The following is a 21,713-nucleotide window of genomic DNA, read 5'->3' as shown; positions in this document are numbered from 1 at the left end:
CTGTGACCCGTACAGTGGCACAGAGCTGCACACTCCACGCTGTGACCCGTACAGTGGCACAGAGCTGCACACTCCACACTGTTCTGTGTGTGCTGTTTGAAGAATCTTAGTAAATTTCTTAGCAAGGGGCTAGGCCTGGCATTTCATTTTCTTCTGGGCCCTAAGAATTCTATAGCCAAATCTGTGCAATAGGAAATATTCACAAGAATGAAAATAAATATTGTTCATCCATAGATGGGGGAAAAATACTTAAATAGCCAAATGGGAATACAAGGTCTGACAATTAAGTTCACAAACTTGCCATCATGCCGTTATGTTGACAGCACTATCCAAACAACTCAGTTAGGTTTCAGAACCTTGGTATGTTGGCATCTCACAGCTGCGTTCATGTGAGTGTGTGGTGGTATGGGGTAATTCCATGAAGAAAATAGCAGTGTACAAATGGATTAAACATTTTTCAGAGGGGAGAGAAGGTATCACTCATGAGGAGAGGTCAGGGCAGCCAGTAACAAGCAAAACTGACCAAAACATTACAAAAAATAATCAAATTGAACATCAAAATCATTGGCTGACTGGGATGAGCACAGCAGGCCAAACAAACCTCAATAGAGAAACAGTTAGGAAAATCTTAAAAGAAAATCTTGGAATAAGAAAGGTATATGCCAAAGGAGACCACCAATGAAAAGAAGCAAAGGAGAGTCAAAGTTTGTCAATACTTTTTGGAGAGGCAAGATGATGTTTTGGGCCATGTTATCACTGGTGGTGAAAGATAGGTGTACTAGGTGGGCACAGTGGATCACACCTGTAATCCCAGCACTCTGGATGCATGAGGAGGGTGGATAGCTTGAGCTCAGAGTTTGAGACCAGCCTGAGCAAGAGCTAAACCCCATCTCTACTAAAAATAGAAAAAATTAGCCGGGCATGGTGGTGGGCACCTATAGTCCTAGCTACTTGGGAGGCTGAGGCAGGAGAATCACGTGAGCCCAAGAGTTTGAAGTTGCTGTGAGTTATGACAGCACAGCACTCTAATCTTGGGCAACAGAGTGAGACTCTGTCAGAAAGGAAGGAAGGAAAGAAGGAAAGAATGAAGGAAAGACCAATATGACCCTGAACCAAAGTATCAAAGTTCACAATGGAAGTCAGTCAGTTCTCCACAACACTGTCAGTCCAAATCAATAATTAAAAGGATGTTGTTGAGCTATTTTGATATTGGAGGGATTATTCATTATGAATTTGTACCAACTAGACAAACAGTTAACCAAGTTTGCTATCTGGAAATGCCAAAAGGCTGCATGAAAAAATTAAATGAAAACAATTTGAAAAATTTTCCCCCCAAACTCATGACTCTTGTCACAGCAATGTGCCAGCTCACACAGCAGTGTCCGTGAGGGAGTTTTTAACCCGTAAATAAATAATTGTATTGGAACACCCTTTCTACTCACCTTACCTGGCTCCCAGTGACTTCTTTCTTTACCGAAAGATAAAGGAAATATTGAAAGGAAGACATTTTAATGACACTTAGGATATCAGGGTAATATGATGGTAGCTCTGATGGCCAATTCAGGAAAAGGGTGAACTGGGTACTGGCGTCAGTGCACAGCTTCCCAAGGGGAGGTCTTTGAAGGTAAACATAGCGATAGTCAGCAATCAGCTACGTAGGGCTTATTCCAGGATGAGTTCATGAACTTAACTGTCAGACCCTGGTATGATGATCATAGTAAAAGTCATCTTCCAGCACTATAGGGTTTGGTGAACACTGAATTTTTCCTTTTGAAAAACACATTATGAACAGGGAAGTAACATAATCACCTTTACATTTCCCTTGTTCCAATGCACTTGTTGAGCACAACACACACATTCTGTGGGAGAAGTTATTATTAGCTTCCAAAGCACACATTTTAAAATTTGAGTAGTATACAATCATCTGAATCATCTCGGATTCCCCAAGCCCACTTGCCAGCCTTGCTTTCATTCTTTGTCCTTTTATCTGGGGCAAATAAAAATATTATTTGATATAGACAACTGATAAAAAGTACAAGTAGAATCCTCTTAAGAAACCTTTGCTAGTTACAAGGTCAGACAATTAAGTTCTTGAACTCATCTTAGAAAAAGTGCTACAGACGTCATCGCTGAATAGCAAGAGTCACCTTTGAAGTATTCCCCTGGGCCATCTGGTGACTGTAGTACGATTCAGCAATGAGGTCTCTAGCACCTTTTCTAAGTTTACAAACTTAATTATGAGACCTAAATTAGCCCGAAAAGACTACACACCACACCAGATACCATAACTGTACAATGTGCCCCCCTTAGTAATTAGCATTATTTCTGCATGCTTATGAAAGCAACAAAAAGAAAATAAAGATAAAAGCAGAAATTAATGAACTAGTAAGAAATGTAGAATAAACAAAATCCAAAAGCTAGTTCTTGAAATAAATTCATAAAAATTTACACAATGTAATCAAGAAAACAAGGAGAAAATAAAATATAAAAATAAAAATGATAGAAAGAAATAGCCACAGATACCAATAAAAATTAAAGAACTGGAAGACGGCTGACTGGTGGCAACCTTTGGCAGAGGCTCCTGAGCAGAGGAAGAAAACCTGGATGGAATTGGACTCTATGAAGCCAAAAGTGGGGAGCTGAGCCAAGAAAGAAGGTCAGCAAGCTGTAACTCCAAGGAAGAGCATTCAAGAAAACAAATTACAGGGACAAAGCCTATCAACTAGAGGACAGGAGACCCCGTCCCCAAGCAGAAGGCCTGCCACAGGCAATCTGCAAATGAGCAAGGAACAAAAGACCTCTCATTTTACCTCGCTGGAGAGAGCCACTAAACTCCAGGTCTCTTTCTCCAGGGAGGTCCCACTTATGAACCTAGACACCACCCCGCCAGGCATAAACTTGAACAGATACTTTCCCCCACAAGTCCAAATTCCCAGTCCACTCTTTCCCCTTCACATGGCAGTCTGAAGTTCTGCCCCCTGCAGAGCACAGAGTGTTTGGTCTTGTCCTGAGAGATCTGGGCGTGGTGTGGACTGCCAACCATCAGGACAGAATCTGTGACTAATGGGAAAGAAAGAGGATGTGGGAAGAAAGGGACACTCAACGGGAGGAGGGGCAGTCCCCTGGTTATGACTATGCCTGGCCAGTGGTGCTGTTGATTTGGGCTGTGTCTGGCAGGATGATGTGCAGAATCCCCAGCTCTGACAGCGTCCACAGCAGGAGAGTGATTGCCCTGTGTGGACTGAGTTCACCAGACAGGGCTGGGGACCAGCCCCTGCTGGGCGTGTAAGTAGAGGCTTGCTAGGCATGGACTGAGACGTGAGAGCAAGGGTGTGGCCCCCTGACTCCAACAGAACCCTCAAGCAGTGGCTTACTGGGTGTGAACCAAGACCTGAGGACTAGAGTGTGGTCCCCTGTCCCCAGTGGGGCTGGTGAGTAGAGGCTTACTGGGTGAGGACTAAGACCTGTGGGCAGAGTGCGGTGCCCTGACTCTAACAGAACCTGTGAACAGAGGCTTGCCAGGCAGTGGACTGAGACTGGCAGGTGGGGGAGTGGTCCCCTGACTCCAACTGGTCTGGAAAGCAGAGGCTAGCTGGGTGTGGACTGAGACTGGTGAGCAGGGGTGTGGCCCCAGCTCCAACTGAGCCCATAAGCAGAGAAGTGGACAACAGTGTGGACTGAATCTAGTGGGTGGGAGTGTGGATCCCTGCTTCCAATTGTGCTGTTGGAGACTCTTGAATCCCTCTCTGTTGAGCAGGGTTTGCACCACCTGAGACAATTTAATTGGAACCCACGTCTGGGGCTATCCACTCGGAAACATTCTGAGGTTGACCTTCAAAGTTCTGTAGTGGAAAATAACCGAAGGGAGGTGGCTGGGTGCCACAGCTATTTGTATCTCTTCATAGTTGAGATTTAAACCTAATACTGTGGTTTCTTAGGATAGGGTAGAGGTTGGCTGATATCAAAACAGAGCTAGCGTGTGCTATCTCACAAAGTAGATCCTTAGAGTCTCTGGCCAAAACTCTGAAAGGGGCCTTTGTAGGTTGTAGGAGATAAGCCACAATTATAAAGCCTAGTACTTTGATAAGGGGCTATCTCTACTACCTGGGAACCCCAATTCAATCTCACCCTGCCAGTTCTAATAACCAAATGGTGGAAAATAAACATGGTGTGGATCCAACAGAAGAACTCTGGAAACATGAATAACCAGAGTAGATCAACCCCCACCCTAAGAATGACAAAGGAGATACAACTGAAGATGCCATGCTTAGACAAATGGCAGGAATGTCAGAAATCGAACTCAGAATATGTATTGCAAATAAGATAAATAGAATGGAAGAAAAGATAGAAATTGAATTCCAAAGAGCGGTTCTAAATTTGGCTCAAGAAATTAATGAATTCAAAGACAAAGTCACCAAAGATATGAACATAATAAGAAAAGAGATAGCAGCGCTCAAGGAAATGAAAAAGTTAGTTGAGGACCTCCAAAATACAGTAGAATCCCTCAGTAATAGAGTTGACCAGGCAGAAGAAAGGATCTCTGGAACTGAAGACAAGCTTTTGAATGTTCTCAAACACTCAAAGAGGCAGACAAATGCAGAGCAAAAACTGATCATTCCCTGACAGAACTGTAGTATCACTCCAAAAGATCAAATATTTGTCTTATAGGAATTCCCAAAGGAGAAGAGGATGGTCCTAAAGGTACAGATGCTCTACTCCAAGAGATTTTGGAGGAGAATTTCCCAAGCATTGCAAGAGATACAGAACTTCAGATAGCAGAGCTTCAGAACCCCAGCAGGACTCAATCCAAATAAAGCATCTCCTAGGCACATTGTGATTAAGATGAAGGAGAAAATTCTGCAAGTAGCCAGATGTAAGAAAAGTATCACCTACAAAGGGAGAAGTGTCAGAATGACTGCAGATCTCTCAGCCAAAATGTTTCAAGCCAGAAGAAGATGGTCATCGACCTTCAATCTCTAACACAAAACAACTTCTAGCCCAGGATCCTGTATCCAGCTAAACTGAGTTTCATTTGTGATGGAGAAATCAAATACTTTAATGACATTCACGTGTTGAAGAAATTTGCTATAAATAAACCAGCTCTCCAGGATATTCTCAGACTCATCCTCCACAATGACCAGTGCAATGCTCTAACCTCCAAAGTAAACTCACCCAGAAATTTTTGAACAAAATCCAACTTCCACAGTGGTGAAAGGATTAAAAATGTACAAAACACAACCAGGCTTATCAATTCTCTCAATTAATGTGAATGGTTTAAATTATCCCCTAAAGAGGCACAGGCTGGCTTACCGGATATATAAACTCAGACTGGATATCTGTTGTATACAAGAATCTCACCTTACTTAAAGGATAAAAATAGATTCAGGGTGAAGAGATGGACTAGTGCAAAAGAACTAATGTGCAATATTACCTGTGTGTCTGTGTGTGTACTTGAAGGGCCATTTAAGTGATTTTTGACAGTAACTGCTTTCAGAATTTTGCCTCTACACAGGAAGAAGCTGACTATATTAGCTGTGTCACCTCAGGTCAAATCTTCTACCTCACACCTACCCGGGTGTGAGGGAAGGGGTGAGGGAGAGATTAAATCAGGAAAAATATGTAAAGAATTGGCCATACACAAAACAGGACACATGCTCCCCCACGTGCACAGCTTACCGGGAGGTATCATTATTGGAGCTGGGAAGGTTAGCTGAGTCCAGAGGCATGGAGTGGGGTTTCCTTTCTGTTCCAAGCACTGCCTCTCAGGTCCCCAGCTCAAATCTTCCCCGTCCTGGAGAAGGACACATGTACTGTACCTGTCTCACGCTGGTGGCAGGCAGTCACCGCCATTGCCTCAGACGTGTTGTGGAGCCTCATTTCAACTCTAGAACTGTCTCCAAAGCCCATCACCAGACAAAGAGCCAGTCCAGAAGCCATGGAAACATGGAACTCGAGATTGAGAGGTGCCTGAGCCTCTGTTTCCCAGAAGTGACAAATAATATGATTCATGACATCAGGATCTTGAGCTTGGGCGACTGCAGGAGGACATGGAATAAGGAGGTAGATCCTCCTGGAACAAGACTGGGATGTTGAGAGGCTGGAGTTGAGGGAAGTGCCAGGTGGAAGTCCCTGGGAGCTGTGGAAGAGAAGCAGAGGCTTTAGGAACACGTCAGCAGGTAGAGAGGGAGGGCAGGTGTAAACAGCCTGGTCTGGGACCAGCAAGCTGGAAGCAAGGTCTGAGAAGCTGAGGAAATGCTTCCCTTCCACTGTTACCAAAGCGGGGTCCTGGGGCCAGCAGCAGCAGCATTCCCTGGGTACCCATGAGATATGCATGTTGCTGTCCCAGCCTAGACGGATCCAGAAACTTGGGTGAGGCCAGCAAACCCCCAGGAGACACTGAGGTCAGCAAAAAAATTAGAAACACTGCTCAAACTGCATGAATAACAGTAAAATGTAAGTAATTCCTCTCATCACTGAATTAATAGACATGAAAGATGGTGTCTCCCACAAGCCACTCCACCCTATGTGGGGGCAAGTGCCAGCCCTCTGTGGAGCTCCTTGTTATGCAAATCAGCTGGGAACAGTCTAGGGTAGGGGTCCTCAAACTTTTTAAACAGGGGGCCAGTTCACTGTCCCTCAGACCATTGGAGGGCCGGACTGCGGGCCCCGGGATGAGTCAACTGCTAAGCAGGACAGGTAGCAGTGGCAAAAACACCCAACCAGCCAGAGTTTGAGGATGCCTGCTAGGCTATTCAGTCTTCAGCTTCCAATGATACTGGACTTTCATGATCATTTATCTGTTAAAAACTGTTCCCTGGTGAGGCATATGGCATTGGCACCATTAGGTAGCAGGCAGCATAAACAAAAGATTAAAAAGAAACCCCTCAAAGGAGGGAGAGAACACTTTCATGGAAGTGGAAGTGGCTTAAGTGTCCTATTGACCAATTTTTTTCATGCTTTTTGTATTTTCCTCCTCTCCAAGAGGGCTGTGCTTGTCTCTTTAAAATACGCACACTCAGACAAAGCTTTAGTCTATGTGAAAAATAAGGGCAACCAAGTGCCCTGGGTCTCTGATGACAAACAGTGGCCAATGACATGGTCTGTGGCAGGGTGACCTGAAAAGCGCCAGCCTCAACTGCGGCTGTAATTAAAGCCAACTGGATGAGCAGCCATTGGTCAGGCCAGCATCCGGACTCAGGATACAAAGGCGCCGGCCTCCACCACCCTCACTATGCCTTCCTGGAAAAGTGGGGAAACGGGAAACGGCCCACAGTGATGCTCCCTGGGCGCTGGTCTGAGCAGGTCTGGCCGCTGCGGTGGGGGTCCCCCTCATGATGGTCCCAGGAAGCCACTACCTGGCCTTGCCCTCTGCACGCCCCACGATCTCAGGCCTCCTCTGGAGGGCTCGGTCTCCAAGCTGCAGGGGCAGCTATAGAAGAGGCGCCCTGGACCTTAAAGGTTTAGGAACAGGGCGGGTTAGTGGACGGCCTCGTCTGGCATCAGCTCTGGGTCTCCTCCCATGTCAAAAGGCCAACTTAATAAAGAGCCCTGCTGTTGTTTGATGCAGCTGCTGTTTGTGGGTGCGACTGCACACCCAGTTCGTGCCTCAGCGCATTAGCCAAGAGCGCCCTGCTGGCCTCAGCCGGAACTACAAGGCACATCTTTTCAGGAACTTCAGGATTGCTCTTCAGCAGAAGTTCTTGGTACCTGCCGCTCCTCCTGCTGAGCCAATAGGAAGTTAGCGATTTTATGTGGTCCGGTACACAGGTGACACCTGAGAGATGATGCTCTTGCAGGTAGTGAAAATGTGAAGTCTAAACAGACCCTTACTGTGATAAATTTTAGTAATGTTTTCAAATTGCCCAAGTAGTGTCCGAAGGACTTAGAAAGGTCCCTGACTGCCATGACAGTGGCGGCTCGTTCGCTGTCTGTGGTGAACATCCCTGCTTTGTAAGCTTTCTTACTCTGTAAGCCTGTCTTTCTCTTTCTTAATAAGCTTTGTTTCATGCTTTACTGGAAAGAGAGAGAGAAAGAGAGAGAAAGGTTCCCTCACCAACTCCAGGCCACCCACAACAGAGTGAGTCTCCTGTCTCTCACCAGTAGCTTGCTTGCTTTTTTTTTTTTTCCGGCAACCTTTTAATGAGTTGATGTTGAAATTAGTTTTACAGGATCCGTCCCCCAAATTAAATGTTAACGTACAGAGCCCATTCAACCCTGAATTAGCACTTTCTGCCAAGAATACAGGTCAGAGCAGTAAGGTTGATTGCTTGAATCCTTGTCCCTGGCTTCTTTGGAGTAAAGAAAGGAGATAAAGAAACATGGAATGCTTCACGAATTTGCGTGTCATCCTTGCGCAGGGGCCATGCCAATCTTCTCTGTATCGTTCCAATTTTAGTAAATGTGCTGCTGAAGTGAGCACACCAGTAGCTTTCTGTAGAAGTTTAATGACAGGGCTCAGATGCCAACCTGGAGTAGACCAAAGAATGTTCTGTCTACATTCCCAGTCACATATAGCCGTTAGTGACAGGACCACTACTGCTCCAGACACTGGCAATTGTGACAGAGGGTGTGAGGGGGCTTCTGAATGTGCTTGGAAGCCCCTCGCTGGGCCTGCGGGCCTGCTCCTGGAGTTGGTCCCAGCTGCCTCACAGCCATGTGATATGGTTAGAGGCTGAGCCAGAAAGGCTGTGGCAGGTGCTAGAGAGAGAAGCCTTCAGGTGGTGGAGCCCATTTACTAAAATCTATGCCCACCTGGAACCTGGAACACTGCTTCAGACAGTTCACCCAAAAGGTTGAGTCATATTTGGAATGACCTCTGTCTGCCCTTGTGCGGGCTGGGCTGTGACCTGGGCTTGGCCAGAATGCACTTCTGTATACTCCCTATAGGCACTGCCAGACTGTCCCAGGAATGCATCTGTGGCCTTGAGGGGGTGGGAGGACTGATAGACAGGTGTGGTGGCAACTACTTGATGTCCTGTGCATTCACAGCCTGGCAGGAGAGAAGGGCTTGGGAATGTGCAGGGAGCTCTGAGGAGAGCAGACCCACCCTGGGGAATAGGGTGAACTCACACATGTGGACCACACCTAGCTAACTCAGAATGCAACACGATGTCCTGTGATGCTCACTGTGACAGTCAGGTCACTGCCTTCTGCTCTGGAGCTCATGGCACAGGGACATGCGTGCTGCCCGCTCTGACAGTGGGAGCCCACACCGGGCACTTTCCATGACACGTCCTCCTGGATCCTCTGTCCTCCCAGAGAGACAGCCCAAGCAACTTCAGCATTCCCAGGGTGATATATTTCCTAGTCTGTTCACTACCCTGGTCATTTGCTTCCCGTTTTTTCCTTTATATCCCTTTATTTCTTAAAGAAATCTGCACATCTTAACTGAGGCCCAGAAAAAGGAGAAAGGCATGTGTATTTGCCCAGGTTCAGTGTCAAGGGCTGCAGAGTGCGGCTGGCTGACCGTTTTGTGTTCACAGGCCACAGAGTGGGGGCTGCACCAAGCTCCATTCTGTGAAAATCTCTGTTTCCAGGGAGGAAGGCCCTTTCTTGCCACCTGTGCACACTGAGGCTTGCTCACTCAACCCCTCTGGGCTTCTGCTGAAGGCCTGGGGAGGACTGCGCCAGCCACGCAGGGTGGGGAGTGGACCCAGGGAGCTCAACTGCAGGGAGACCCAGCCCCGCTGCCATCTGCTGTGCTGATGCTGCCACTCCCCACAACCACCACGCGCAGCAGTCAAAGCGGCATTCCCATGGAGACACCAGGGAACACTCACTCCAGCTGAAGATGTCACTTTAAGTGAACAATTACTTACATTTTAGCTAAGTTTCTAAATAATTTCCCAAAAATAAACTGCAAAATTCTTCATTGCTTAACCTAGCTTTGGAGAAAATCAAACCGCCTGAGCTGTGAAGTATCTTTTCTTAATGGGGGCTCCAGAGCATGCACCATTCTGCCCGCTGGAATCCAAAAGCAACAAAAATTTCCTGTGAGGTGCTCCCCCCCAAACTGAATGCCACACAGGACAACCAAAGGGGCCTCAGCTACCAGACTTCGGAAGCACAAACAAATCCCTCCTGTAAAATGAAGGCTGTTGTTAGCAGAATGGATTTGGAAAAGCAGTAGCTGTGGCCTCGTCCATCTGGTGCTGTGAGGAAGGAACTTTCCTCACACTTGCCCCCCACTGACTTTTCTTTTTCTAAATTCCCAGCTAGTGGCTTAAATGTGTGCTTCCTGGTCACAGGGTATACCTGGTCTCCCAGGACATGACTCTGCACCACACTCCACTCAGACCTGCTGGGGTCTCCCAGATGCTCTGGAACATTAGGGCTGCTGCCCGAGGCTCAGGGGGAAAAGTCTGGGAACACAGAAGGGCATGTGCATCTGCTCTGAGCCTTCCTCCCCCTTCTACGCTTGCCACACGGAACAAAACATATCCCAGACCCTGTTTCCTCCCTGCTGACACCCTGCCCAGCCCCAGACTGCAGAGATGACATGTGTGCCCGCCCAAGCAGGCCTCCCAGGGCTCAGACGGTGGGCCTGCTCCCACTCCCTGCAGCCTGCCCTGCCAACGTCCCCTCCCCACTTCTCACCGGACACTAGCATGGTGACTTCCCAAGCCCAGCCCCCTTTCCTATGCGAGGGCCTTGCCCCCATGCTATCCACACCAGCCTAGCTGCTTCCCGGGAGAGGCCTGCAAAGCCATTGAGAGGTAGGATCGGCTTGGCCCCCATAGTGAAAAGGCCATGGGCTGCAGAGCTGCACGTGGGTCACAGCAGACATGAAAATGAGCCTTTGTTGTTATCGGTCACTGGTAGTGAGGCTATCTGTCCCTGCAGCACAACCAGCAGAGGTGGCTGCCGCAGAGAGGTGCCCAGTTTACCCACTTTCTCCAAAACAGTGGTTCTCAACCTTCCTAATGCCTCCTAATGCCACAACCCTTTAATACAGTTCCCCATGTTGTGGTGACCCCCAACCATAAAATTATTTTCATTGTTACTTCATAACTGTAATTTTGCTACTGTTATGAATCATAATGTAAATATCTGATATGTGGGATGTATTTTCATTGTTACAAAGGGGTCGTGACCCACAGGTTGAGAACCCCTGCTCTAAAACATGCCACCTTATTGCACCTGCCTGCCGCTCTTCTTATTGGGGTGATTCTTTCCCTTGCTCTGCCCAGCAAAAATTAAATTAAATTCCTACTTAATTGCTAAAGCCCAATGGCTGCAATCCCTCTGTGTCTTCTCAGACATGGGTTGTTGTTCCTTTATGGTTCCATGAAGTTTAGAGTGTAATGTCCCCTTCTCATCTGTCATCTGTGCCATGGTCTCCTGCACTGAACACTACCTTCCCTGAGGTGGGAATTGTGTCCTAAAAGTCTTACCAGGTTCATGCCCAGGCTCAACAACTGATGAAGTGGCTTTATTTGGGGGGAGTGGGGTTAAGAGAACAGTGATCCATTTATCTGTTCTTGGTGACACTGAAGGGCCATTATAGGGACTGCCTCTGAACGTGACTTACACAGAAGATAGAAGTAACACAGAGAGACAGTGATGGAGAAGAGCTGAGAGACCTCTGTATTTACTCAATCTTTTTGTTCTTTAAGAAAGACAAGCTAGGTGGCCCCTGTGGCTCAGTGAGTAGGGCGTGGGCCCCATATACCGAGAGTGGCGGGTTCAAACCCAGCCTTAGCCAAAATGCAACAAAAATAAAGTAGCTAGGTGTTGTGGCAGGAGCCTATAGTCCCAGCTACTCAGAAGGCTGAGGCAAGAGAATCACCTAAGCCCAAGAGCTAGAGGTTGCTGTGAGATGTGACACCAAAGCACTCTATCGAGGGCGACAGCTTGAGACTCTGTCTCTAAAATTAAAAAAATAAAGAAAGAAAGACAAGTTGAATTTGTCCTTTGTTTAAATGTTTAATTTCCATTAGAAGGAGTAAAACCATAGATTCCAAGAATAGTGTGACATTATACCATACAGAAGAAGGCCAATTTTTTTTTAGACTTTTTGATTGCCTAATGCTATTTTTTAAAATTGTGGTATAGAAACAACAGAAAATGTACTATCTTCCCGTTTTCCGTGTGCAGTTTCGTGGTGTTAAGTCTATTCACACTGTCATGTGGCGGCCTCTAGGACTTTCCACCCTGCCAACCTGAAACTCTGTCCTCACTGAGTGACAGCTCCCACTCCCTCTCCTGCAGCCCCTGACCACCACCATTCCACTTTCTGTCTCTACAAATTTGACTACGCATCTCACATAAGTAGAATCACACAGTGATTGTCTTTTTGTAACTAGCTGATTTCACAAAGCATACTGTCTTCAAGGCTCATCAGATGCTATTATGCTCAAGCCACCCTGCTATGCACCTATGGAGTAGCCAATTATGGTTGCGTGTGGAATTTGCACTCAGCGAGGTTCCCTTCTGGAGTTCATACTAGAGCTTGGGATTATTATTCCATGGCACCACCTTGTGTGGCCATCAGCTTTCAGAGTTAGGGTTGTCGTACTACCTGCTCTAATCCCACAAATCAGCTTCAAAAACCATTCTTTGCCTCATCATGTTAAGAGTTGCATTTTTTAACCAGCCTGTGCAGGGACAAGTGTAAGTGACGTTCAGAGGCAGTCCCTGTAATGGTCCTTCAGTGTCCCCAAGAACAGCTAACTGGATCACAGTTCTCTTGCCTCTACCTCCAGTATTATTGTTTAGAATGCTGTCCCTACCAGCCTGTGTCAGGACAGGAATTGATTTTGACTTCTGAGCAGTTCTTTCTAAGTCTCCTGTCACATAGACTTCAGAAAAGCAAGACTAAGCTGTGGTTGGTTGTCCTACCTGTCAGCTCCTCTATCCGGATCCAGAGACGCTCCCGTTGTTCCACGAACAACACATAACACTTCTTTACTAGTTGTTTTCAAAATGTTCTGGAAGAAAAAAATAATGAAATAATGTGAGAGCTGCTTATGAAAACCAGCACATTGGGGAAAGCAACACTGTTTTGTTGACCCCTGTTACATGTCAGGCACTGTGCCAGGCCCTGAGAAGCAGCAACAAGAGAGAGATGAAAGAGTCCAGCGCTGTCCCCCAGGGCTTCGTTCCACCAGAGGAAGCTGAAACGGGACGCGCAGACAGAAAAGCGTCTGTCAGTAGCTGTGCTGCTGGGAGGATGAAGCGCGGCACAAAGGAGGTGCCTCTGAGCAGAGCTGCAGGTGGAGGGTGCGGCTGGAGGCAGGTGCCTCCCGGCAGGAGGTCAGGAGGTTAGTGGAGCTGTGGCCACACGTGGGCGCCTGGACAGCACAGGAAGCAACTTCAGAGTTGGGGGACCCAGGTGGGGTCAGACCAGTAGCTAGAGTTTCATTCTGAAGGCGATGGAGGGTTCTGAGCCCAAAAGTGGCACAGTCTGACCCACATTCAGGAGGTGGAGGAGGAATCAGGGATCTGCTCAGCAGACTAGCCCAGTGTTCAGTTTGTTTGATTTTTAAGCTTCACAGTTGATTCTGCATAGCGCATCACACCAAATTGTCCAGAAGCATGAGATCTGCCTGCTCCCTTTTGTCTGGAGAGGGTGGGTGGGGTGGAGGCTCAGGGCCCATGACGGTGTGTGGCCATTTACACATGCCAGCAGTGTAACACCTGTGCAACACCTCTCCTCAGTCTCTGTTCTCAGACTTTTAAATGTTCATCTTTGCTAAATATTTTTCTTGGGAACCTGAAAATACCTTTGAACTTTCCCTGCCAAAAGAGACAGTGCAGCAGAGAAGAGCTCCCAACACACTGCTGGGGGCTGTCTGTGGCCAAGGTCATTTCACCATGACTATGTTGGAGGTACTGTGTGGAGGGGAGTGGAGGGGTGGATTCTGCCTTCTATGGGCAGTGCCAAAAACACAACACAGGATGATCTTTGTCAAGGGCAGTGGAAGTTCTAGGTGCTTCCAGAGAACTGACTTCTTTAAATTTGAACAACAGGCCCACAGCTCTGGGTTGGCTGCCTGTGGAGTCAAAGCCCATTCTAATGACAAGCATGTCCTGCCTAGGAGGATTCTGTTCCTCTTGCTGCCACCACCCCCAGCAGGCAGGACTCAGCCCCCATGCGGAACCCTCCTTCTCTAGGGCACTCCCCAGGCCTGCGGCCCCATCTCTGTTGGCTATCCTGATAAACAGATGTGAATGACTTCATATACATCCAGGTAGCCCAGTCTTAACTAATAGAGACCTTCTAAGAGCTCCCCCAACTCTGCAAAAAAACTGCGGTTTGATGGTTTGGGCTTCTAGAAGCCACAGCTGTGCAGAAGCCTCCTGAGGGCCTGACCCCCATGCCCCACCTTGGGGAGCTGAGATCTGAGGCATTTTGAGCTGCACTGCACTCATCTGCTGTCTTCTGAAAGAAAAGCCTCATCCCCATACAGAAGGGGCCCACTGCATGGAATACCTTCTCCCAGGAGGCAGACAGGGATGGGTCCCGCGACTCTGGGTCCTCTTCCTGCCCCTGCAGATCACACGGGGGGCAGCCATACTCCTTGTATTGCACAGAAAGCACCAGGCTGGCACAGACATCTAGAAAAGAGAGAAGGCAACTGTGGAGACTGCAGTGTGGGGGGGGTGGGGGGGGACACAGCTAGTGTAGCCCTGAGGCACGCTGAGCTCAAAGCCACCCTGCCCGACAATGGCTAGACCGTGAAGACAGATGTCCTCAGTGTGCATCTGATTGGGGTGCACCTGGCCCCGTCCTCAGTGTGCATCTGACTGGGCGCACCTGGCCCCATCCTCGGTGCGCACCTGGCCCCATCCTCAGTGCGCATCTGACTGGGCGCACCTGGCCCCGTCCTCAGTGCGCATCTGACTGGTGTGCACCTGGCCCCATCCTCGATGCGCATCTGATTGGGGTGCACCTGGCCCCATCCTCGGTGCCATCTGACTGGGTGCACCTGGCCCCATCCTCGATGCGCATCTGATTGGGGTGCACCTGGCCCCGTCCTCGGTGCCATCTGACTGGGTGCACCTGGCCCTGTCCTCAGTGTGCATCTGACTGGGGTGCACCTGGCCCCGTCCTCGGTGTGCATCTGATTGGGGTGCACCTGGCCCCGTCCTCGGTGTGCATCTGATTGGGGTGCACCTGGCCCCGTCCTCGGTGTGCATCTGATTGGGTGCACCTGGCCCCGTCCTCGGTGCGCATCTGACTGGGTGCACCTGGCTCCGTCCTCGGTGCGCATCTGATTGGGGTGCACCTGGCCCTGTCCTCGGTGCGCATCTGATTGGGGTGCACCTGGCCCTGTCCTCGGTGTGCATCTGACTGGGGTGCACCTGGCCCTGTCCTTGGCTTCAAGTCTTCTCTTCCTTTCTCCTTGCACTATGCAACCTCCTTGGTGTAGCACATGAGTAACGTCAGGACACATGTGACAACCGCCCACGCTGATGAGGAATGCCTCCTCCAGAAACACACCCTGGGGTCTGGTCATAAAATGATGAGGGTCCTGACTCTGGGGGGAAGAAACCATTGTCCAAAGAACAGTGGGGGAACTTGCCACACTCCTGGAAGACCAATAAACACACCCCAAAGTTAAAAGCAGGATGTTCCCAAATCAGCAGTCTGGCCATGATCACAGGAAGGACAAGGCCAACATACACTCCTGTCTCTGAGGGCCAGAAGGACAGGCCACCAGCAGGCTGGTGTCCAGCTGGCTGGGACACTGAGGGTCCTGGTGCATCCCCCGTCTGCGGGGAGCAGATGGGACAAGCTGTGCACACAGCTGACAACTGCTGAGGTGGCTGACTGGTTGGTAAGTGCCCATGGTGCCCTTCTCTCTACTTATGCAGATAATTGGAAAGTCTCCATAGTAGAAGTTAAAGAAAATATTTCTGCGAGACCTGGCCCTACACATAGGAGACGGCTCCTGAGCCAGAAGCCAAGCAGGTACCTCGCTACAAATGCTGCCTGCACCGCAGCCCCCACCCCTGCCCGTCCCCAGGCAGGAGAGGAGAGAGGTGGGTGGACTGTGAGACGGGGACAGGGCGGCACCGTGCTGCTTCTCTGTCTGAGTGCCCCTGACTCCAGTCTCTGCCTCTGACCAGCGTGGCTCAGGATGGCCATGTGCCCTTCTCTCTACTCACACAGACATTTGAAAGTCTCCATAAGAGAAGTTAAAAAAAAAATATTTCTGAGAGACCTGGCCCTTCCCATAGGAGATGGCTCTGATGGCTCCTAGATTCTGGCCACACTGGGAAGGACCCAGAGGCCCACGGCAGCAGGTTGTCCAGCTACGCCTGGCCAGGACTGGGCCATTCTCATGGGAGACAGTTTCGAGTCACTGCATCAACGTAAGCAGTCAGCTTCCCCTGGGTTCCTGGGAAACGCTCAACTTTCTAGAAAGATACTGAATCCAATTTGAACATCTTGAGTCAACACCACTATTTACTGTCAGGAGGACCATGTACTAATATCGCTTGATAGGCTCAGCGCCCATAGCACAGTGGTTACAGCGCCAGTCACATGCACTGAGGCTGGCAGGTTCAAATCCGGCCCTGGCCAGCTAAACAACAATGACAACTGCAACAAAAAATAAAAATAGCCAGGCATTGTGGCAGACGCCTGCAGTCCCAGCTACTTGGAAGGCTGAGGCAAGAGAATCACTTAAGCCCCAGAGATTGAGGTTGCTGTACGCTGTGACGCCACGACACTCTACTGAGGGTGACATAGTGAGACTCTGTCTCAAAAAAACCCCCAAATCTCTTGGTAATAAAACCTGAAGAAAAATAACCAAAGGCCATGTTCTCAAGGCTTCCTTAAAAACATGTTACATGCGGCTGCACAGTGGCTTCCCTCTGTAACTCTGAGGGGCTGAGGCAAGAAGACTGCTTAAACCCAGGAATTTGAGTTTGCTGTGAGCTATGACGCTACAGCACTCAGCCCTGGGCAAGAGAGTGAGACCCTGTCTCAGAAAAAAACAAAAAAAAATGTAATGTGTATGAGTGATCAGTTGCCAACTACAGGCTGAATGTGCTGACTTGGGGATGCAGTAATTTTCTGAACCCAACATGTCCACGAGGAAGAAACATTCAGGAAAAGTTTTAGAATGAGCTACAATAGTAAAGTAACTTGCATTTTCTGAAACCAATTAATCATCAAAGTCTGTGCTCAAATTATCTGTAGAAAAAGCCTGACCTAAAACAAGCTGATATGTCCCTAAATGGGAAAAATTACATTAAAGATCATAAAAATACATAAGATTATAAAATGACAATATAAAAGTCACTGAAGGAGAAGGAAACTGAGAGAAAAAAACCATTCTGTTTGGTCTTCATAGAAGAATCTCACAAGAGCTGGCTTTGTATTGTCCCCAAAACTGACACCTGTCATCTCCCCACACACTCCGTTTAAATCAGTCTCTTTAAAAATGTAAGACTCTAAAAATTTTTTTCTTCACTCTGAGAGACCAAGGTGAGTGGACTACGTGAGCTCAAGAGTTTGAGACCAGCCCGAGTAAGTGCAAGACCCTGTCTCTACTAAAAATAGAAAAATCAGCCAGGCATAGTGGCGGGCATCTGTAGTCTCAGCTACTCAGGAGACTGAGGCAAGAGAACCCAAGAGTTTGAGGTTACTGTGAGCTATGACACCATAGCACTTTACCCAGGGCTACAGAGTGAGACTCTGTCTCAAAAAATAATAATAATGGTAAAATTTTTCTTTAAAAAATTAAAAATCAGGATTTCTACATCTCCTCCAGTCTACCAAATACATAGCCTAATTTGAAAACTCAAAAATTGCATCTATTTAAAGGAATATTAGCAATTAAATTTCAGCCAACTATTTAGGATTTATATGTTAAAAATAATAATAGGCATATTCCCTTTATTGAGTAGGAAGAAAACTCCCACACTGTGGCCATAGCGCCAGCTCCTATAACCTGGGCATCCTCCTCACAGGGGTTTGGGGGGCCCATCGAGACTCACTAGTTCTTGAGCTTGGACCCCGTTGGTCCCTGAAGGAAGCCCCACTTCAGACCTAAAGCAGAAAGTCAGGGCCCCAGTGAAGAAATTAAAAATATAGCATGCTGGCATATTGACTATGCATGCAAGTCAAACACACTATAAAAACAGCAGGGCCAGAAGAGCACTCTGGCCTTTATTCTGTTTCTTGAAAAGCAAAAGAAATTCCCCAAGTGTGAGAAGTAACATTCTTACCATCAAGGACAGGAAGTTGAGGCTGAGAGAATTCTACACAAACCAACTTGGTAAACTGACCCTCATCTCCTAGTCCCTGTTCCATCCTGTCCCGAGCCCCCGCGCCTTGCCACATGTTCACAGTTTACTGTTCTTTGTTCAATTTGGTAGGTAAATAACAGACTCCACCTGCCTCTTCAGGTCTCATTTCCTCAGGAGGGCTCCCTCGCCAGGGCACACTTAGGTAAACAGAGGTGTGTGCCTTCTGTTAATCTAGTTTATGTCAATTTAATTTTCTGCCCAGCTGGAACCCTAAGAGGATGGAGGTGGCGTTTTGCTGCCTCGTATCAGCAACTTGGGCTTCATAAACCCTCCAGGTCAAAAGGAACCGAAAGGTTCAGAGTCTCCAAATGCCCAGGCTGCCACCCGCCAGGGGCAGCTCTCCACAAGCTGCTTGGCCTCTTTTATTCACTTATTTCATTATCTGGAAAATGGAGAGGTAACAGGCCTCCTTGTCCTCTGGGATCAGGGGTGGGGGGGACGGCCCTTGTGGGCTGCCAGGACTGGGCTCTGGAGGCTGTGCCCTTCTCCCAGGGCCTTACCGACCCCCTCTCCCATACAGGGAGGGCTGAGATGGCAGTGACGCAGATGAAGACGCCCACTCTCCTCCTCATGAAAGCAAAGGGAGCAGGTGGCCTGGAGACACCTAAGGGGGAGAGAGTGAGAGAGAAGGTTAAATCACCCACAGTGGTCTGGTCACAGCCCTCCTGGCACCCATCTGCCTCCTGTATCACACCTCTGCCACAGATTTATCAAGCACACCAGCGGCTGCTTTATGAGTGAAGAGTGGCTGCCATGGTTTTTCCACTTTGTGTTTTCCAACTTTGCTGCTGGGAAGGCTGGCTGAAATACGGCTGCCACCTGACTGTTAGGAAGCCTCCTAACAGCAGTCTCCCCTGGCCCACAGGCCCCCCAGGCCCTGATGCAAAGAGCAGATCCCCGAGGTCCCAGCGGCCCCCAGATCTCCCCTCCCCCTCACGCCCCGCCCTCCTGCTTCCCCTCCCTGTCCTGGTGCAGGTCTCCGGCCCTGCATGGATTTGGCAGACCCCAGGACTGACAGAGCAGGTGCTGCACGTCCTTCCTGTTAATCGCACAGCAACCTGAGAGTGTAAGTGCCGTTACCTCTTTCAGATGGGGCGGTGGAAGCCCAGGGACAGGGGTTAGCCTGGCAAAGCTCACACTGACAGGAAGCAGCAGGGCCAATGTCTAAACTTGGTTCTCAGCACCCAAAGCCCAGCACTGTGACACCATCCCCCAAAGTCTCTCACAGGGTCAGAGTCCAGGCTGAAGCCCCCAGCTTGGCCCCAGCACAGACTCTGTCCGTGAGTGCTCGCCTGCTGGCCAGCAGGGTCACTCCTCTCTGGACTTTGCTCCTCCTTGGCTGTGGCACTGAGGGGAAGCACAGGCCCTGGGTCACCTCTCTCTATGGGCCAGTCTTCTTCCCTGTAGGAATGACGGGAACCTACTTCCCAGGGCTGCTGCCTGGACTGTCCCTTCAGAAAGTGCTGTCTGAGTGAAGCACTCAGTAAACCAATGCGGGATCCCACCTCTCCCATGGAAATGCATTCTCGGTGGCATTTTTAAAATCCCTCTTGGGTGTCTATGAAATTTAGAGGATATGCATTTAACTCAAACAAGGCCTCTGCTAAGGTAAAGCTGTGGGTAGGTCCACCCAATTTTTACAAGCCTGGTTCTTGAAGCAATAACCCAGAAGTGGCCACCAGAGGGCAGACGAGGATGCTGTTTAAAGAGAGTGGCGGGGTAACCAGGGGACAGGTATAGGCTGTATTTTGAAGGTGAAAGATGGTCACTAGGTCCAAGGGCTCTGCTAACCTACTGAATAAGTCCAAAGATTTTCTTTTCTACCCTTAACTATGCTTGTTTTCCAAAGGCAAGGGAAGTGAGAGGATGAAAACAGAAGAAGAGATGACTTTGGAATCCTACAGAGGATACTGCAAAACCTGGAGCATCTCTGCAGTGACGTGGAGAGCAATGAAACGGGGACAGGCCGAGCTGGCTGCTGTCCACGGCATGCAGCCTGCAGCCCGCAGCTGCGACAGTGCCCCCCTCTCTGGGCCAGTGCGAGGTGCGCTAACCCCAGCACCAAGCAAGCCCCCACACCCTCCTAGTGCTGTGTAGACAAACACCACCTCACAGTGGTTCCTGGCACAATGTCGGCCCTCTGGGAGTATTTCCTGCCCTCTGGAGGTAAGTGATAAACACAGGTGTGTGCTCAGGTACACAGAGGTACAAAGGTCAGCTGGCCAAGCCAGTTTTCCCTGAGATTTCAAAAATCTTTTCAAATGACACAGTGGGGGAGGCTAATTTACACACAAGGCAGGTTCTTTCTCCTGCGTTCTGAGGAGGACTTATATCCGCAGGCCCTGGTGGCAGAATCAGCACCATTTTCACAGAGGCAGGCTGGCTCCCTGATTAGTACTGCAATCAGTCCTCCTGACACTTCAGAGCCTGGTTCTGAGGCCCCGTGCCTGAGGACTGGGCCATTTGTTTGAATTATACCACAGATCTTTCAGAATTCCTTAAGAGTGAGTGTTTTTATCCTGACAGTATTGAAGCTGAGCCCTTTTCCTGAACGTGTTCTTGTTCCCAGCAGCCCATCCTGGAGGCCCCTCACTGGTGTTCCTTTGGGTTCTGAAGGTGGGGACAGTGGTCCCGGTGGCTCTGGGGTGGGGGCTCCTGGGGCCATGTGACTCTGCATCCCAGGAGCAGACACTCCCTCGTCAGGAGTCGGCCTAAGGAACATTCTGTTGGTCAAGTCAGTAAAATGTTGACAAGCTGGAAGCTGCGGAGACCTCATGTTCAAATGCCTTCACACGGAACTGGAGCAGGCAAGCAGGAAAAGGATGGCCTGCATGTCCCAAGTGGTCCCTGACACACAGAGGGACGGCCCTGACACACAGAGGGGACGGCCCTGCGTGTCCCAAGTGGGCCCTGACACACAGAGGGACAGCCCTGACACACAGAGGGGACGGCCCCGCGTGTCCCGAGTGGGCCCTGACACACAGAGGGGACGGCCCCGCGTGTCCCGAGTGGGCCCTGACACACAGAGGGGACAGCCCTTGAAGGGCACTCCCAGGGCTGCGTCCTCTCTGGGCTCTCTTTACTGCCCCAGCCGAGTGTTCAGATGGCCCTGTCACACTCACATACCACACAGACATCCACACTCCACATAAGGACTTCTACTTACCAAGGCCATGAGGAGCATTCTCACCATCCCACTGCCACCACTCGCAGCATGAGACTGGGCCACGTCAAGATCTGGTGAGGACATGCTGAGGCTGGTGACCTGGGTCAGCCTTAGAGACCAGGGTGGGAAATGCTAATGCTGGGAGGGAAGTGCACTGTGGGCAGCGGTGGGAGGGCAGAGGGAGACGGGACTGGGAGGAGGTGAGAGATCATAGCCACACCCACCTCACAAGCACACAGGCCACACCCACACCACAGAGGCCACACCCACCTCACAGCACACA

The 21,713-nt window shown here is 49.3% G+C and overlaps 1 protein-coding gene and 1 non-coding gene across 12 annotated transcripts in view; both read right to left on the bottom strand.

Moving 5' to 3' along the window:
* The window catches only part of PKD1L1 (polycystin 1 like 1, transient receptor potential channel interacting), a 175,459-nt gene that overhangs the window by 140,545 nt on the left and 13,201 nt on the right, over positions 1 to 21,713 (bottom strand). For 10 of the 11 annotated variants that reach the window (XR_002775242.1, XR_002775243.1, XM_023517881.1 and 7 more), the window contains 4 exons: positions 18,765 to 18,868; positions 14,435 to 14,559; positions 12,841 to 12,929; positions 5,817 to 6,136 (listed from right to left, as the gene is read on the bottom strand). Coding sequence is in view for 9 of the 11 variants with exons in the window: in XM_023517881.1 (XP_023373649.1) it covers positions 5,817 to 6,136; positions 12,841 to 12,929; positions 14,435 to 14,559; positions 18,765 to 18,868 (638 nt within the window). In the remaining 2 variants the exon portion in view is untranslated. Of the gene's footprint in view, positions 1 to 5,816; positions 6,137 to 12,840; positions 12,930 to 14,434; positions 14,560 to 18,764; positions 18,869 to 21,713 lie in introns of those variants that run through there. The other variant, XM_023517885.1, reaches the window with a different exon arrangement.
* Positions 8,313 to 8,419, bottom strand: LOC111727789. Its single transcript, XR_002775255.1, has one exon. It is a non-coding gene; the product is annotated as a U6 spliceosomal RNA (small nuclear RNA).

This window comes from Otolemur garnettii, unplaced genomic scaffold (genome assembly GCF_000181295.1).
Source record: "Otolemur garnettii isolate 467f Iridium unplaced genomic scaffold, OtoGar3 scaffold00123, whole genome shotgun sequence".
In the NCBI taxonomy this organism is placed as follows: domain Eukaryota; kingdom Metazoa; phylum Chordata; class Mammalia; order Primates; family Galagidae; genus Otolemur; species Otolemur garnettii.
The sequence above is the reverse complement of the archived record's forward strand: the minus strand, read 5'-3'. Positions and strand labels throughout refer to the sequence as shown.